This window comes from Branchiostoma lanceolatum, chromosome 1 (genome assembly GCF_035083965.1).
Source record: "Branchiostoma lanceolatum isolate klBraLanc5 chromosome 1, klBraLanc5.hap2, whole genome shotgun sequence".
Lineage (NCBI taxonomy): Eukaryota > Metazoa > Chordata > Leptocardii > Amphioxiformes > Branchiostomatidae > Branchiostoma > Branchiostoma lanceolatum.
In genome coordinates this window covers 9,500,187-9,518,962 of record NC_089722.1, presented here as the reverse complement: position 1 = coordinate 9,518,962, position 18,776 = coordinate 9,500,187, and the positions used below count along the sequence as shown (strand labels likewise).

Sequence of the window (18,776 nt, the reverse complement as noted above, 5' to 3'; positions counted from 1 at the left end):
GTCCAAGTGTAGCCGTCTAGACGTGACCACAGGAGCAGAGCTGAGGGAGTTCATAGAGCGAGCTGTCAGGACAACAGCTGGAGCCCTGGAGACAGCTGCTCAGGTGGATATCACATTTATTGTATACAGGGAGTCTTTACCGGTAGTATGCAATAAATCTATTATGACGAAAAATTGATCGTGTAACCTTACCCTAGTTCGGTGTTTCCATACTAGAGCTTCCTTCTGTAGAATGAAAGTTGAAATGCGTTAAATGGATTTGTAGTTACATCATCCATCATTGACAATTATCTTAGTGATGAAATATCATCAACTGGTAAGAATTGTGGGTTTTGCTGTCTTTGGTCCACCTGGTTATAATGATAACACATGTGTTGGTTCCTGTGCTCTGTTTATAACACTAACCTTCACCACTAAAATTACTGTTCCAGGTAGTGAAGCTGCTTCCTACGTGTCCCTTCATCAACACACGGTACGACTCCTGTACCAACACCACACCAGGTATGGTACCTGACCAGCAGTACCACCAGCCAGTCTCCAATAGTACCAGTAACATCCATCTGACTGACCAGGCCAGGACACTCTACACAAATATGTCAGACTCTGATCTGTACAAGGTAGGTCAAGGATGTAGATCTTACCTGTTATCAGAAATCATTATTAAGGATTATGATAATCATATGTCATGTTCGATATCCCGTAACCTGTTGATGAGACATTTTGGGGGAGAAAATTTTTCAATCAAAGTTGCAGTTAAAACTGTGGGCCAGGATGTTTGACAATACAGTATTAAAATGTTTCTGATAATTCAGAACTCTCTGAAGGCTCTCTTTTTATACTTATTCATGTGATAGATATTTTGATTTATTATCCATTATTTCTACCCTGTGTTTTGTTTTCCTGTTCTTTTTCAACTGTGATTTTAAAATACCCATATGCACATATCTCTTGAGTGTTTTATGATTGCAAGTTATCTATAATAAGCAATTCTTTAGATAAAAGGAAAATATTTTGCTGTATCCCCAGGCTCTCGTAGACTCCTTATGTGTATCCAGCAGTGCTGAGATAGACTGGGTCTCAGTCTTCCAGCAGAACAGTGGTGCCAGGTGGCAGTTCTTCATTGATGGCCCAACAGGCTACACCAGGCTATATCCAAGTGTCAATGACCCTCCTGAGTCCTGTCAAGAGGGCAGTGGCGTTGACCCAAGGAGCCAGTCGGTAAGAATGGTATTAACCTTGGTGCTGAAAGCTGTGTGATGATAATGCCCTGACAATATAAATGCCAGTTGTAAAGAACACAACTGGAGTTCTGTTGATGCTTCATTATAAGAATGCAAACAGAATCTTAAACTATTTCCTCCTTTTATATCTCCAAAGCAAGGCCTTGAAACCAGGATTTCTCTGTCCATTCACACAATTATTTCTCACAAATTATCTATCTATTTGGCAACCAAATAATGCTCGAGTTCAAAATGTACTGAAATAAGATGTTAATTCTGCATCTGGTAGGGATCTGTAAAGGAAATTTAAAAAAAAAAATTATGAAATGCCTGCTATTCCTTTTTTTAGTTCTCTCGAAGTTATATCTCTTTGCTTGTTGTATACAGTGGTATGCAGGTATGACCTCTCCTGCCAAAGATGTGGCCATCATAGTAGACCCAGTGCTAGATGACAGTCTGGACATACTGAAGGCTGCAGCCAAACTTGCAGTCAACACCGTCTCCAAGTACGACACAGGACAGCTGATGGTTGCTAGGCAACAGCTGCAGAGTGATGGTTTTCAACAGGTCTAGTTGTCATTGTTGATGTCTATAACCTGTGCTCTCATCACAGTTTTTTTGTAGAATTTGTTAGTGATCTGTTGTGCACACTTATATCTCATTTGTCTGATTATCTGACAAGCCTCTATGTCTTGGAGCATTTTATATCAAGCACTGTTTGCATGCTATCTATCTCTGTCATTACGTATTCTGGGTTTGCAAAATTCAGACATCATTCTTTCCTTCATTTTTATACAACCTGAAATATTCATTGATGCTATACTAATACATGTACAGCATATATTAACTTTGGAAGTGCAAAACGGTCTCTTACTCTATCTAGTTCAGTAGTCCCCTGCCAAATATCAATTTTCAATGTCATTTCATGACTTGTCATTTGTGCAGGGAACAGAGACCAACAGGCAGACATGGCTTCAAACTGTGGACAGCATCAGTTCAGCAACACACAGCACCACACAGGATCTGATCTCAGCCATCAAAACAGCCTTCAGTCACTTCAAAGACAAACACCAACAGGAGGACACCAAGTGTTTCCCAGTGAGTCCCACCTTACTGCAGGCTTGAACTGCTTCATTTTTAGCTTGCCGGTCTTTTATCTCTCCTGGTTCCTACCATTGAGTATATTTTGAGGGGCAAGTTTTGACTTTTGAAAGGCTTGATATTTGAAAAAAATATGCTTAGATTTCAGTTTCTTGAGATACAACCAATCTGAAAAGACAAGATCCCTAATAGTTATACCCAAAGGTTAAACATTTTTACAGTCACAAATGAACAGGTATTCACATTTTCAGGTGTTGCTGTTGCTGACCAATCGCCATCTAGACTTGACTGTCCTACACGAAACAGCACGGCAAAACACGCCACATCTCGGGGTCAGGGTCTTCACCTTCACATTCGGACAGCTTGCGGACGACCCTGTTGCTAAGCAACTGGCATGTGACAGCAAAGGATCATGGGCCATGGTGAAGACTATTGAGGACCTGCATCAGATCAGGGAATATTATGGGATGTTGAGCCCAGGAGAGCATGTTGGGAATGTTCTTTGGAGTGAAGCATACAACTTTAAGTAAGATTTCATTTACAGTTAAACTTATCTACAGTGACCACTCAAGGAACTTGAAGAAAACGGTAACAGTAGCCGCTTTAGACAGTCTTCTTAATACATGGGTCTATGGGAAAAAGAATCTATAAGTAAGGTATTACGATTGCCTAATGGTCCTAATGCTGAGGTGGTCACTAATATAAATAGTACTGTGTACATGTACATGTAAGTCTAAAGATCTTTTAGAAGTTTAGAAATTTCCTTGTCAAAAATTTGTCTTTTCAGGAATGAAAAAAAGCATGTCAAAGGACTTTTTATATGGACGAAAAATATGTGCCTATTATGTAAAATTCTGTATAATCTGCTCAGGTATGATGGAGACATCCGTGGTACCACGGGCTGCCTGCCTGTGTACAATGTGTCCAGTGAGTACCTGTCTCTGCTGGGACTCAGCTGTGTACATGTGGATGAGATAGACCTACAGGGGCTCGCAGATGGGCAGATGGTAAGGAAGCCAATAAAGGCATGAACTTTGCAAGCCTTGAACCCCAATATAGGAATTGATAGGTGATGGTCAAATAGCTGGGCATGTTTATGTATCATATTTTGACATCTTAATAATGACAAGTCTAGGATACAATCTACTATTTTGCCTTTACACTTCATTTGATAACAGTAACAGATAGTTTACTATAATTATATGTGTATAAAGTTAATGTACTGCTCACAAAATGATGCCTTGTGATGATACCCGGTAGTTTCTTATTTAAGGTATAATACTTATGATACTTAGTAGTTTATAATGATTTGCACTCTTTCACTATGATCCTTCAAATTTGTAAACAAAAAATGTATCAATTTGAAATTAGATGTCTTTTCCATAGATGTTTGCAGAGCTTACATCTTCCTCAACCAAGCAGTGTCCGACTACTCCATTTGATGAGGAGGATGTGCAGAAACTGCGGAGCGCAGAAGCCAAGTGTCCTGCCAGGATCAGTCTGACAGCCACGGACCTGAGGGGTCTGGCAGAGCAGGCTGTCAGGCAGGCTGCTGAGGAGTTCGAGATCGGATATGTGGTCAGTGTACTGAAATACATGATGATCACAGGTTTCTGGTTAATGGGGAAATTCTGTGTTGTTAATCAAAAATGCCTGCACAGAAGTCGTCTTGAAGTTATACAATTCATTTAGTACAAACCTGTCTATAATGACCACTGAAGGGATTTGAAGATAACGGTCACAGTAGGCAGTTGGCCATTATTCTATAGATAGGGATTCTAGTGGTTGGGTCTATGAGAAAAGTAATCTAAGGGACCACCAAAAAGTGGCCACAATTACCAGGTGGGCACTTATGCCACATGTATCAAATGTACAATGACACTGAAAAGATGCTGAAAATACAGTAGTTGAGAACCATGAAATTGCCAAGCTTTTATGAAATCTTGGACCTTCATTGGAAATGGGATGATACCTGTAAGTGTTTCATTTCCCCCACAGGTGGCCCAGCAGACCCCAGGTGTCTGCCCCTTCACAGGTGAGTTCTTTGACACCTGTAAGAAGCTACCCCAGAGTTTCCAGGCAGTACTGCAGTTCCAGAGGGAGGTGTCCAGGATGTCTCCTGCCTTCCACCTGCCCTATAGTGTGGATGTCACAGTGGGGGAGGAGACAAGGCTCCAGGATTTCATAGATAACCAGGTGCTGCTATGAATTCATTCATTTTCATGGTGCTTTTGTTTTGCAATTATAGGAGGGAAAGGGAGGTTGCACTGTGTTTTAGATTCACAGTTGAAACAATTATGTAGTACAGTAGTCATTCAAGGGAGACATACAAACTTTACAGTGTGTATACCAAATTTCAGTTTGTTTGTTTTTTAATACCAGGGTACAGCAGCCTAAAATATACAATTATCTATGTTTGGTCTCAAAATTGCAAAAGCACTCAATACAACAATTCTAAAGAAAATGAAGGAAAAATACATTGTATCTTTTGGGGTATTTGCCCAATGTCCCTCCATGCCAAATTTTAGGTCATTTGGCCCCAAAATGACTCGGATGAATCGATCTAAAAATGTGACAGGAGAAGTAACATCAGAGAACAATATACTTCAATACATACCTGTGGTATGGAGTGAAATAAAAAAATTGTAGAAGAAGCATGACTGAGCTAGGTGTTCAATCATTGAGTGTAATCCAGCAGGGTTTTATGGTGCCATCATTCTTGTTGGGCAGGAAGGAGAACCTCAATCTTAAACTGTGTTCCCCAGACCTTGTACCAGTCCCTGTGTGCCAGTCTGGGTATGGACAGTACCTGGGAGGTGACACTACAGCAGAGTCAGTACATCGCCTGGCAGTTCTACGGAGACCAGACCTCCAGGTTCCTTCGAATCTTCCCTGCGCTGAAGGAGACCCAGGAACAGTGCTCCAACAAGATGTCCGACCTGCCAATCAGAACTGTGGGTAGTATTGCTTGTTAATTATTCCTATTTATCTCAGCGAAGTGTCAAATTCAATTATAGTATTTTCTCAGCCTATACATGAATTTTGTCTAAGTATTTAATAGTATCATCATTAGAGCTACATATTGCACAATGAAAAGATTTTGACTTACTTCAGTGTTTTGGGTCTGTTTGTTAGTTTCTTTGTCTTGGTTTGTGTTCATACTTGTTTGACTGCTGTAGAGTGACAAGATGTGAGATGGAAGAGAATGTAACAAGAGACTGACAGGATGAGAAGGTTGACTTGGCCCAGGTCCAAAGTTGGTCGGACAGGATGGCAGGAAAATTCATTGGCAGAATTAGCAGGAAATTCACAATAATTAATAAAACAAGTTATCCACAAAACTCAAAATATTCTACGAAGGTATGAGGTGCTTTCTTAATTTCCTCACCTTGTGTTGTTACAGTGGTTCTCCAGTGCAGCTAGCAGTCCCAAAGACGTCATCATCGTCTTGGATCCTCACTACACTGAGAACCTCTCCCTCCTGAAGACAACAGCCAGCGCCCTCATCGCAACACTGACTCGCTTCGACTTTGCCAACATCCTCACAACATCAGGGCAGCAGCTCCTTCCAGGGATGCTGAGAGCTTACGGGGACGTCCGAACGTCCATGATTCAGTTTGTGAACCAAACAGAGGTGGTGGGGGACTCGGATCTCACGCATAGTTTTGTCAGCATACAGGGTATTGTCGATCGTGCGCTGCAGTCCAGCAACACCACTCACTGCGTCACAGCAGTTGTTTTGATTACCGACTATGTCATAATGCCGAGTGTGTTAGAGCATCTGAGGGGAAAGGCATTCTGCATCTTCACGTACACCGTCGGACCGTGGGCGGACCAGACCAATGGGAAGAGAGCGTCCTGTGAGAACATGGGGACGTGGACTCATGTAGCGTCTGTGGAGGATGTGTGGGCCAAGATTGCTGATTACTACAACTACTTCAGTATGAATGAAAAGACCAACAATGTGATCTGGACAGAGCCCTATGAAGACAGGTAAGATAGTTGTAAATGTCTCCCTTACGTTGTCTGGCAACTACTACTGTAACAATGTAAATTACTATGTATAAAATTATAGTTTAATTAGCATAACCTTCCTTGATATCACTTACCTAGCTTAGGCAGAAATTCTTTCTTTTTTTTGCAACATCAGACTCAAAGTTTTTTCAATAGGTTGTTGGAAAACAGCAAGTCACTGGTACTATTCAGCAGTCAATAGTTTGACATTATTTCACTGTGTTTGTCATGTAATACATGTTGTTGAATGAAATAACCAAATCTCAAGACATCCTTTTTGATGTGTGAGCAGGCACCATGTCTTTGATAACTATAATCAGAAGCATGAAACTCAACCCAAGCTGTGAACAAACGTTAACGCAAATTCAAAATGAAATTGCTTTTTTTCTGCTTATCATTTTAATGTTTCACAATCGCCATCGTTAATCGCCATGAGTGTGTGTATCACAATATGCATTGGTTGCAGACGAAATTGCTTATCTTTAATAATAAATTATAATAAGACTAGTCTGGGAAATCTGAATTTTAAAGGTCATACAATAATTTCATCAGTAGAGCACAAACAACTTACGTATAGAAGGAAAAGCCAGAGCACTGGTTGGTGAAAACATGGCAGGAGCACAGTGTCGTCGTTCCCTGCTCGCTTTTTGCGTTTTATTTGCCATGTTTGGAACCATAAGGAACACAGAATGTCATGACTCTGGTGGATCTTCTGTGGCAGCCACTAAGAGGTAGGTTATATCTTCAATATATGTGTACTGAATGAATGTTGACATGATTTTTATGTTAAACTTTGTTTGAATTAGTTAAATATTTGAACTTGAATTGTCTTAATTGCTTGCATGTGACAGACTTAGATGTTTCTTAGAGTGAAAACATACAAGAGCATAAGAAAATTAAACAAAACCTGTTACTTTGATGTGTGAATAGTAATTTTCATGCATGGCTGTAAGTATAACGTTCATGCATGTACTGGTGTATAATGTAACATTAGTACATGAATTTAGGCGTCTTACATCATATCTTATGGGATGCCGATTTTGGGTGTGTATGATTGTGTGTGTATCCTTGTGTGTATGCTAGATGCTTTTTGTGTTGTTAAGAAATACAAGCCTGTTTTCAGTCACACTGTCACAGAAAAAATGTATTTTTCATGTTATGTGCTAATGCATAGATTTATTGTGATTAAAAAGACATTTGGACCAGACCTTTTTGTAGTACATGTACCATCAAAGGGTTGAATTATACACATATTTTGGTACTTGTAGCATGTTTGTGTTTTTAGAAAAAATTGTATAGTTGTAATTTTACTTTTTTTCTTTCATCCAGAGGCTGGAGTTTTGAATTCAGTTCTGGCCAGCGTTACATTAATGGTGCTGCCTGGTATGATACCGACAGTCCTCTACTCCAGTATGAAGATTTAGTGCCGTACATGAGGGAAGCAGGAGATAAACTTTCCTGGATACAAAATGCTACAGGTATCAAGGGTCAGGGTGCCACCATGGAAACTGTCACCAATATGCATCCTCCAAGCAGAAAGATACAGCAGGAAATAACACAGAAGGAAACCAAGGTTGGAAAAGGTGAGAGGAGCCCCCTTACATCTGTTCATGTTAAGCAGGGATAGATATCAAGATGGATGCTTCTTTATTTCATATTTTTTTTGTCTTTTAATGGAATTTCTGTCTGTTTAGCAAAATCTGCATTTACTTTCAGAACCTCTGGCCAGACCAGAGATGATTTCTACAGAAAGTACAAAGAAGAGATATGGTCAGATGGAGGACAGATGTGAAAGAGAATCCCTGTTTGAAGGTAGGGAGATACTCAGATAGTTATGTTTTCTATGGTGAGATAAATGATAGCAAAGCAGAGTTTTGTGTCTTTATGCCACCCTAATTTATTTGAAGCTCGGGGCTACATAGTGTGGTTTTTATGTTTTGATCTGAATTGGATGGATGATGATGTACACACAAGCACATTACCCAAAGGCTTTATACTACAATGTAATTTAAAACTATTTTAAATTTATTTGATAATAGAAATGCTTTGATTTACAAAATACTTCTTTCTGTACTTGTAGCAACTTCTTCATGCCAAAAAAGACCAGCTAGTTTAGTTAGCATTGTCGATAGTAGTTAGTTGTTTTGTTGGCTTTATAGGTAATGATTATACAAACATTTTCACATTGCAGTCAGTAACTGAATTGCATGTAACAATTATGAAAACTTTCATAGAATGTAAACATGTATATATCCGTCTGTTTTTATACATGTGTTCTGTTTGTTTCTCCCACAGTCGAGGGCATACCAAGAAACCAAACATACACCCCACATCTCTTTCTGAGTGGCTTAAAGCCAGGGACACCAGAAGGTCTTGGTAAGTTGTGGACTAAACAAATTGTCAAAACCCACTCACTGTATGGCCATTATTTCATGTACTAGTAATTTTTACAGGCCAGAACATTTCCATTTTCGGTGAACATTTTCAGAAACATTTCAATAAACATGTTTGTTAAGTAGTAATTGATAGAAATAAAATCTATTTGAATCCATGATGGCTTTTGGTATATGTTTTGAGGATATTTTTTTTATAGATTTATCACGCAAATTGTGAATCACTCTAAAGACTGGTAATTTTCCAAACGAAGTAGTTAATTAATATGAAGCTTGTTTAGTTCATGACAGGAAGTCAGCTGTCATTAGTGTGCTTTTGGATGTAATCACATAAAGTGTGTTACATGTACATGTTGTATTATCATTCACATTGACATAGATATTTATGACATCTTTTTGTCAGACTGTGCAGATATTCTTCAGAAGTCAAAGGGAACGGCAATAAGTGGGGTATATACCATCAGGCCGCGGTCCTACGGTTCAGTACGATCACGTCCCCTCCTGGTGTTCTGCCGCATGGAGGGAGGCCGTGGTTGGACTGTCATCCAGCGGCGGCAAGACAATACGGTCTCCTTCGTCTGCAACTGGAATGCATACGAGTTTGGCTTTGGTCATCCTTGCGGCAACGTCTGGCTGGGAAACCGTCACATCCACCTACTGACTCATCAGAAGAAGTACACCCTACAGATACACATGGTGGGAGCAGGAGGGGAGAAGAAGTTTGCCAACTACGACTCATTTCTCATCGAAGGGGAGAAAGAAAACTATAAACTTCGCCTTGGATCATTCAGCGGAATTGGCAACGTAAAGGATGCCATGGACATTCACAACAACTGTGCCTTCAGCACCCTTGACAGGGACAATGATAGATCAGATCGTAGACACTGTGCCCGAGAGTACAAGGGGGGATGGTGGTACAGCAAGTGTGTGACAGCCAACCTTAATGGGGCTTATTTTGATGCCAAAACGTGTCCCAACCCAAAGACCCTAAAAACTGGGATATTCTGGTTTGAAAAATCTTACAGAGTGCAAACAAGTGGACCCTTTTTCTTAAATGCTTGTCCTATCAAATACATGGAGATGAAGATTGCTCCAGTTGCTTAGAAAGAACCTGTCTCAATAGTTAAGTCAGAGAAATGGTTTTCTTTACTGACGCTTTTTGACATATTTGTAATTGTTACACACTACCTGTAGTTGTGCTTGAACTTGCAAGCATGGATTTGATCACACAAGTCTAGTCGTAGCGTATTTTGCAGCTTATTTTAGTGTTTAGATTCTATTTCAAATAATTGGATTCTTTTAGACAAATGTTCAATGTCATCAAGTAAAGTTAAGTGAATTACCAGTATGTCACCAATGTATACCCTAGACTTATCAGTGTTTATGTAATTGGATTCATTTAGAAATCTTATGATTTCAACTCTGTATGTACATGTGACTGATTCTGTAATGGACATAAGCATTGTTCTTGAAGTTGAAGATATAATTAAGGGTTAAAGATACTTTTTTGATGTGGAATTCAAAACTACACATTTTTAAGAACTGAAAATGTGTTTCTTGATTCACAGCTCTTTTTTGTGTCATACTATATATAGATTTTATGTGATCAATAAACAGGAATTGAAGTTCAAATTGTTAATTCTCTTTTTTTACATGGTAACGATATGACTGCAATACATTACATGTGGAATTGGAGTCTGTTTGCAAATTGTTAGTTTAATCATTTAAATCTTACATACCTTCCTAACTTGATCTGCGAACACAATCATTTGACAGGTACTTAATATACATGCACATTGTGTGTATGATGCAGTGACAAAAACTGTAAGTTATTTGATAAATGAAAATGTGATATTGAATAGATTGTAATTGCAAAACTAGAGTTCCACGAACACATTATCAACGCCAAATAATCAAGGCTTATCATGGAGAGTGATTGATATTTACGTGCTTATCACCCCCTGCAAATTTGATCATAATACCATTTGGAAGTTATGATGGGGCAAATGAGTCCAGTCTAGAAGGGGTTAAAAATCATTTGGTGGTACAGGACTAGTATATGTGTACCACACAAAAATCATGACCATAGCACTTTCAGAAAAATATGAATATTTTGAAGCTCTGTTGCAGTACCTTAGGTGCCCGCTAGAAGGCCCATTATCAAACTTAACCTTCCTTTCTGTAACCCTACCCATCCACTAGATATCATACAGATCCATCAACAGCTTATGCTGGCGACATACAAATACACATCCACACAAAGCCTGCTGCAGTACGGACGGAAAATACAAGGGAAACCATTTTTGAACTTGACCTCCGTTTTCACAACATCTACACACCTGCAAAAAATCATGAAGATCCATCAACGTTTCCGTCACTCTTTTTGCCTACATACAAACACACAAAAATTAAAAGTCCGCTGCAGTAATGTTGAAAAACGCAAGGTGAACCATTTTCGAACTTGACCTTCCTTTGCACAACCACTACACACCTACCGAAAATCATAAAGATTCATTGAAGCTTTCTTGAGTTATGCTCCTGACATACATTCAGACCCACGCAACAGATTTTTCAACCGAAAACATAATCTTCTCCGAGTACAAGTACTCGGCGAAGATAATAATGAAAGAATTTCTTTGCTTTGCATGGAGTATGATATTGTTGTAATATTAAAGGTAGGAAGGCTTGAAAGTCACTAATAATCAGGGTAGTAGTAGTGTTGGAGTGGTAAAAGTATAAAATATATGTGTTCCCTCCTGTAGGTATGGTTACAGGTTGTAGTGGTTAAAGCAAAAACTATGTGTTCCCTCCTGTAGGTATGGTTACAGGTTGTAGTGGTTCAAGTATAAGCTGTAATTATAATGTGTTCCCTCCTGTAGGTATGGTTACGTGTTGGAGTGGGAAAGGCTTTAACTACATGTGCATGTATGTGTTCCCTCCTGTAGATATGGCCTGGGTGAGATTGTGTCGGGGTGCCTGCCAGTGTATGACATACAGAGTGAGTTCCTGACTCTGCTGGGGGTCACATGTCTGGACCTGACCAAACAGAGGATACTCAGCTTCCCTAACGATGGTGAAGAGGTACAGTACAGAATTATAGTCTTCTTATCAATCCAGTCTTTATGAATTCAATCAGAAGCATGTTTTGTGCCTGTTTCTACCCAGTGCACCTCTTTTCCCACCTTTCAAAGGCCTCCACTGCTACTTAAAGGTTAATGTTCAGGGGCTGTCTCCAGCTTTCAATTTTTTGGCGACCCACTCACTGTTTGGGAGGTCATGTTGTTAATTTCTGTCCTTAAATCTGTCGTTTCAAGCTTTTGTACATTTTTATCTATTTTGATGTCCTGAAGTTCTGATTTGTTCGACGGATGGAGTGAACTTTTTGTTTTAGAGGTGGGATTCATACTGCAAAATACAAGAAAACTTTGATATTGTCTTCACTCTTCTAGGTGTTCAATGCTATGCAGTCCCTGTCCCAGAGAAGATGTCCAGCCAGCCAGCTGACAGAGGTTCAGATAGAGAAGATCAGGAAGCCTGAGGCAAAGTGCAGAGGTCACCAGGTCGCAGGAACGGTCCAGGGGATGGAGGACTCACTGAGGAGGGGCGTGGTCACAGCGCTGCAGACTTTTGTACTGGATGGACAGGCTTGTCATGTAATAGCTGATCTGGTAGAGCGCAATTTTGTGTACTAACTATCTAGAGTATTAGTATTGGTATTGCTCATTTGGGATGACAGACCCACAGCACTAGATAATAACCCCTTCAGCTGGGGAGGTCATATGGCCCCGCTTCCACAGTTGGCACACGACCTCTAATTATCTATCACGTAATAGAACCTAGAGATAGAGTGCCAACTCTATACCAAACATTAAGCCTCCCCCAGCCAAAAAGGTAATCGTTTAGCGCGATAGGTTAATGGCATCCAGACTGTATATAGTATTGCTTGAGTTTTCCTGTAGAGAAATATTCTTAGAATTTCTCTATGTATGACCGTGTACTCTTTCGAAACTAGAAAATCTCTAGTTTATTTTTTTGAATCTACACAATGTTTCATGAGTTAAAGCGCAGTTGGCAATCAATTAATGATTTGGGCCTTACCTTTCCTCCTCAGGCTGCCACAGACAGCTGTGACATCACTGCCACACAGAGGACCAACTCTACCTTGATCCTTGCCACGGATGACCGCAAAAGGACTGCAAATATGTCTCCTGGATCTCCACTCTACAAGGCACTGTGTGTCTCAGCCACTCTTATACAGGTATGGTCTCCCCAATGACCTCCTTAGTACAGGAGTACATGAAAATCACAATACATGGAAACACCTGTTATCCTAGTAAAATTTCTGTAATACATGCAGGTTCTGTGAATGGTAAATTTGCATCACTAATGTATAGTAGGTCAAATACTTCTGATTAGCTCCCGGCCATATTCGTCATATAATCATCAAAAGATTGCAACTTGGGGGCATTCCTGGGATAGTTGTGCATATGTTGTACAAAATCCAGTCATCTTGTTACAGAACAGTCTTAGATCTTTGTTGCCAGTTGGCTCTGTCACAGCCAGCTTGAAAATTCTATGATTGTATAAAAAATTGTGTGATGGCATACAATGAATGTGTCATTATTTGAAATTGGCAAACTCCATGTTTATTGTTCCCTTGCACACAGAATTGGAGAACGACCCTTGACAGCGGTCAAGCCTCCCGTTCCCTTCCCATCCTGCACCAGTACTTTGTGTCGAACCCATCAGAGTTGACCAGTCACATCAGGGTGTACCCGGGAGTAGCCATGTCTGGGGAACAGTGCACAGACACAGGCAGACACCACATACTGGAGACTGTGTTGGCTGAAATTCAGGTAAGGATTTGATAATAACCTTCTCTATGCTGCTGTGTGCTTTATACATACAAACATGTAGACTGAGTCTTTAATAAGGTTATCAGAAGTTGCAATATACAGTAATGGCTACATAGTGGCAGCATATTGCTTTGTTGAATAAATCAAATGATGCAAACTTTTGTTTTAATATCCATTCTGTTTTGGAGCTTAATTGTAGTGTAACCCATATCACAAAGTATATATCCTTCACTATCAGAACACCATCCCTTTTCCTGACTCTTACATAAAAACAACACTCTGTACTGTTAGAGATCTTTATAAATTATAGTCTGATTTACCTGTTGATGCGTTCTTTGCTGTATTTACAATTATATTGGTGTTAGAAAGTCAATACTCTATCTGAGTAATTTTTCTTTTTTTCTTACCTTGTAGAACAATGTTGGTGCCTTCCTGTACCCCAAGACAATGGTGATCATCCTCCACAACACTAGAGCAGACACAAAAGCACAGATGCTCCAAACAGCCATGGATCTCACCAACACACTCTCACAGTGGGACCATGTCAATGTAGTCACCAGTCAAGGGACTGTCTTTAGTAAAACTTCTCATGCCACAGAAGATGCCAAGGATAGGATAAGAAGTTATCTACAAGATATCTCTACACAAGATTCTGATGTTGTCAATCTTCAGCACAAGGCAGCTTTGCTTTTTGAAGCCTCTACAGATGTTTGCAATGGAGTGTTGTTTCTTCTCAGTGACAGTGCCTTGACTGGAACCCATGTTGCTGCTGTTAATGTCAATGCAACTGTGTTTGTGAAGACCTTTGGTGGTCTGGCCAATCAGGATTCCTCTAGGACTGTTGCCATGGAGATATCCTGTCAACATGGAGGATCATGGGAAAGTGCAGCTGTACCAGCAGGAAACTATCTGGAGTTTTTTCCAAGGTTTGTCTTTTTTTCTTCATTTCAATGGTAGCCCTGTCCAACAACTACAACATTTCTATAAAATGATGATGCAATAGAAATTTATCAGCTTTGAATGTACGTGCAGGTGGAATTCTTGGGGACTATTGTGTGACAATGAAAACCTGGGCTCAACATAGGTAAAATTGCGCAAGGAAATGTAACTTACAATGTAATAACAGCAATAAAATGTACAATGGACGAATGTATTTTTGCAAACTGTCATCCTGAAGAATGTTGCACAAAGCCCTTCCATCACAGTCCTGATCTGTTCCCAAGGCAACAAATTATCTCTCTTGCTTTGCTGCCTACTTTTTGCATCTACAGTTGAGTTTACATTATAAAATAGGTTGAACACATTGCTTGTGGAAATGAAATTAGTTGTCATTACATCAAACCATGTCATGTCATGTCATGTCATGATACAACAATCTACTATGCTTTTCCCTCACAGGAACATCGAGAATATCAGAGACCCTGTCTGGTTCAACCAATCACATGACTTCCTCACTTCACCGGGCAGTGAACCAGTCATGGCCACCTGCCTACCAGCCACCCATGGGAGCCGCACAGTGGGGTTTCTGTGTTCTGAGGGTAATGTTCATGAGCTACAAGATAGAATACAGGTAATTGAATTATGTATTTAGGTTTGGCCCAATTGGTTGCTGAAGAAACTGCAAAAAATGTGCCCCCTATACAATGTAGATTACATCTTTGGCATGGATGGACCATGCCATTATTTTAACGTGTCCAGTATTGTATACTAATCCTTGACCTTAGCCCAGTAACATTTGTAGATTTACCCTTACGTAGATTTATCAGTATACTGGCCTTTACCAAAAGGATCCCTCGCTTGGACTTTGAAATTGAAAAAAAAATGTAGCCAGATGAAATTGTGTAATGTTTTGGTAAGGAGAGCTCCATACTTAATCAAACTTTCTATGTCAAATCACACAGGTCCATTCACAGTGCAGGAGAACAGAACTGAGTCAAGATCAGAGGGAGACACTGAGGAGACCGGATGCCAAGTGTAGTCAGCTGTCAGGGAAGGGGACAGATGCAGAGGGAACAACACTAGGGGTCACTCCTGAACCTCCTACTGGTGTGTAGCAGTACTGCAGGGACATTTCACTTGCAACTTTGGATAATTTTTATGGAAACAATTCAAGTAGATGTGTTTGATTGAATGTGAACATTTTTGTAGCTTAAGGAACATCGGACTTAGAAAGATAAGTTGAATTTCTTTAGACAGATCTGAGATTTTTATATGTCGGGTGTCCAGGAGCTTCAAACATTTCATATTAGCCTGTCCAAAAACCATTTTTTCTTCTTTCCAATGTTGTAAAAACTTACATTCCATTCATCCTTCTGTGCATCTGTGACTTTCACCTGACCATGAATGTGGAAGATTTTGGTATTTTGGAGTATTTATCACACATCATGATATCATATTTCATATTACAGGTGGAGCAGGCATGGGGCCTGGTAAGATCATTGCCATAGTGATCGGTTGTCTCCTGATCATTGCCCTGGTGGCAGGCCCTCTACTCTGGTACTACAAGAAAAGGCATAATGACAGAGTCGACGGCTTCCTCAGACTAGAGTAAGAAAAATCTATTTTCCATGATTACTGTGGTCACTTCTTTTACTACTTGTATGTCAACTTTAGAAGCTCGTTGCTGTTTCTATATGTTTTACATTTCTTAAAGATTTACATCATCTTTGTCGACACCAGTTCCTTAGTTGAGTATTTTTAGTTAGTAGAGATTTGTAGGACCAAGGAGGTTAACCTCCTTGGTAGGACAGTGCTTACTCTAAAAGTAATGGAAAACATATCAGACAAATTTAAATTTGTTGCAAAAAAAAATCACATCCTATGATTATTGAAATCCAAGTATCTACATTTTCTACATTATGTGTCTGATCCTAAAACTGATGCTCATTTATCCCTTTCCCTCCAGCTTCCTGACAGATGAGATCGAGCTGGACGGTGACATAGACGAGGTGGACAGCAGCACCACAGCTCCTCTCCTCACCAACCAGGTGGAGTAACCCAGCTGTCAATCTTCTCAGTATTGTTGCAATTTTCATAATGTGTTTTACAACTCAATGGCTGTGAAATTGTGAAAGCTTGTGCTGCTGTTTTTCAAGTTACAGAATGTACCAAAGTGTAAAAACAAAAGAATCACATAGTTGCCTGCCTTGAGTGTGTAAATGTGTAATAGCCTTGTTGTCCAGAAAATGTCACTAAATGATGATAAGTTATGTGCCTATATTTATCAGGGAACATGATCAGGAGTAGCCTTTAGAATAATGTTAGAGGTGTGAGAAAGAGACAAAATTGTAATATAAGATTAATATAGGTAACGAATATTGCCATGTTTTTAAGGAAATAATATGTACAATCATCCTGAAAATCAGGAACATTTCCGTGCTATTTTGCTAGGAATCAATCAGAGTAGTCAAGAAAGAAAAGCTAAATGTTAGTAAAAATACGTACTTAGAAAATTTCGGGCAATTGTCAAGGGTCACATAAACTGCAACAATATGCATATGCTTTTGGCACACTTAATTCAGTGCTTCTCCGGTAGTGTTTTTAAGAATAATCTACAAATTACTCTTGTGTTGAGTTTTTCTTGTATAAGATTGATTTTAAAGTCATTGGCTGATATTAGAGCATGTATATTTGTACATAATATAGTGTTGAGCTAATTTATGTTTGTCCAGATAACGAAGTACAAAAAAACTTGTTTTCAAGTTAGTGATGACATTTTTATTTTTCTATCCAAGAATATTGCTTTTTCAAAGCTATATACCTCTGAACACATAACCGAGTACTTATCATTATTATTCTCTGTAATGTTATGTCTCTTTCTTTACATGCATTTTCTGTGAACCATACATGTACATAATTCATTTGTAAACTTAATGTACATATTGTTTGATAACACACATATCATCTGTCATATTTTTCATAGAACAAGATTATCTGATATATGTATGGAGCTGATTTAGAACCAACAAAATAATGAACTTGGTCTGGTAATGATGGAGTTAGTGCTAAGTGGTAGATCCTCCGGCTGTATTAGAATACATATTTTATGGACCGTAATGTTATTCTTATACTAGTTTGAGTATTAGCTGGGTCTATTCTCAAACTACCAGTTTGGCCTGTTATCTTGATGTTTTTGCCAGGTCTTAGACTGATTTTCTCTGAATAGCAACTTGTATAAAATTCTTAGTTTCAGTTGAAAAGAATGATTTCTTTGATCAGTTCTTTGATTATCTTTTGAAATGAACTATTTTCATTTGTCTGCTGGTTTTCATGTTTTGTGATGGATGTAAAATAACCTACCATAGATGTTACCTTAAGGGCACCATTGTTTATTATACATGTCCACAAACTACATGTAGCCCAGTTGGTATGAATTGTTGTCCTCAACTTCATTGATAACATATGGAAAAAGATGATTGTTGAACATGCTACTATTGTTAACATTCCATCGCTTTACCTCTATTTGAGATTTGGAGAGATATGATTCCAGAGTACCTATCTAGCAACAACAGATTAATGCTTCTGTCATGAAGTAAAAGAATAACTTTAAGCAGCATGTCTATATAGTAGATTCGTTTTATACCTACATGTTGACATTGTGTGCAAATAGCAGTCATTTTTCTGATTATTTCTCATTATAAAGAGGATTGCTGTATTTGATGTGCAATGATTTTTCCAATAAAATAATGTTACCAATGAGTGTTTTTCTATAGAATAAACTTGTGTATAATGGGCTCCTTTATTGCATATTTCCTTTTTGTCTACGCCCAACAATGTCCGCAATCCATCTTCGAATTGCTGCCAATTCCAAGTTTTCGCAGCGTGCCAAGGGCGTCACCAAGCGGATAAAAAAGCATATGACACAACTGTAACGTTTATGTTCCCAATACGATTTAACATTGGATGTTTAAGAGCAGTCAATAGAATAAATGCTGCAGCTTGAATTCAACATCATTTTAGCTTCACATTCATTTGGTCAATCAATGTTACGCTGGCCAATCAACATGTAGCTATAGGCTGAACGAGAACACCAACATATTTATCCGCATGCACATAATACCGTGATATATAAAATTTTAATGTATCAATTGAATTAAATGCTGATTGGACACGGGTAAAATGAAATCAACTAATCAGAGTAGACATAATAAGTCGGATGATTGTGATTAAAATCCATCGAACATATACCTATT

The 18,776-nt window shown here is 39.1% G+C and overlaps 2 protein-coding genes across 2 annotated transcripts; both read left to right on the top strand.

Moving 5' to 3' along the window:
• The first annotated feature begins 771 nt into the window (after positions 1-771).
• LOC136428132 (uncharacterized) lies at positions 772-18,279 on the top strand. The gene is made up of 19 exons (XM_066417475.1): positions 772-786; positions 1,027-1,218; positions 1,608-1,787; positions 2,166-2,318; positions 2,573-2,847; positions 3,193-3,328; positions 3,708-3,899; positions 4,320-4,517; positions 5,087-5,275; positions 5,725-6,314; positions 11,674-11,809; positions 12,178-12,396; positions 12,840-12,986; positions 13,396-13,584; positions 13,999-14,510; positions 14,983-15,154; positions 15,486-15,630; positions 15,993-16,131; positions 16,490-18,279. Exons 1-19 carry the CDS (start codon positions 772-774, stop codon positions 16,578-16,580), a joined length of 3,870 nt encoding a protein of 1,289 aa, XP_066273572.1. The 3' UTR covers positions 16,581-18,279.
• On the top strand, positions 6,374-10,360 carry LOC136432622 (ficolin-2-like). The gene is made up of 4 exons (XM_066424041.1): positions 6,374-7,918; positions 8,052-8,147; positions 8,631-8,711; positions 9,132-10,360. The coding sequence occupies exons 1-4, from the start codon at positions 7,768-7,770 to the stop codon at positions 9,830-9,832; spliced, it is 1,029 nt and encodes a 342-aa protein (XP_066280138.1). The 5' UTR covers positions 6,374-7,767; the 3' UTR covers positions 9,833-10,360.
• Positions 18,280-18,776: the final 497 nt, after the last annotated feature.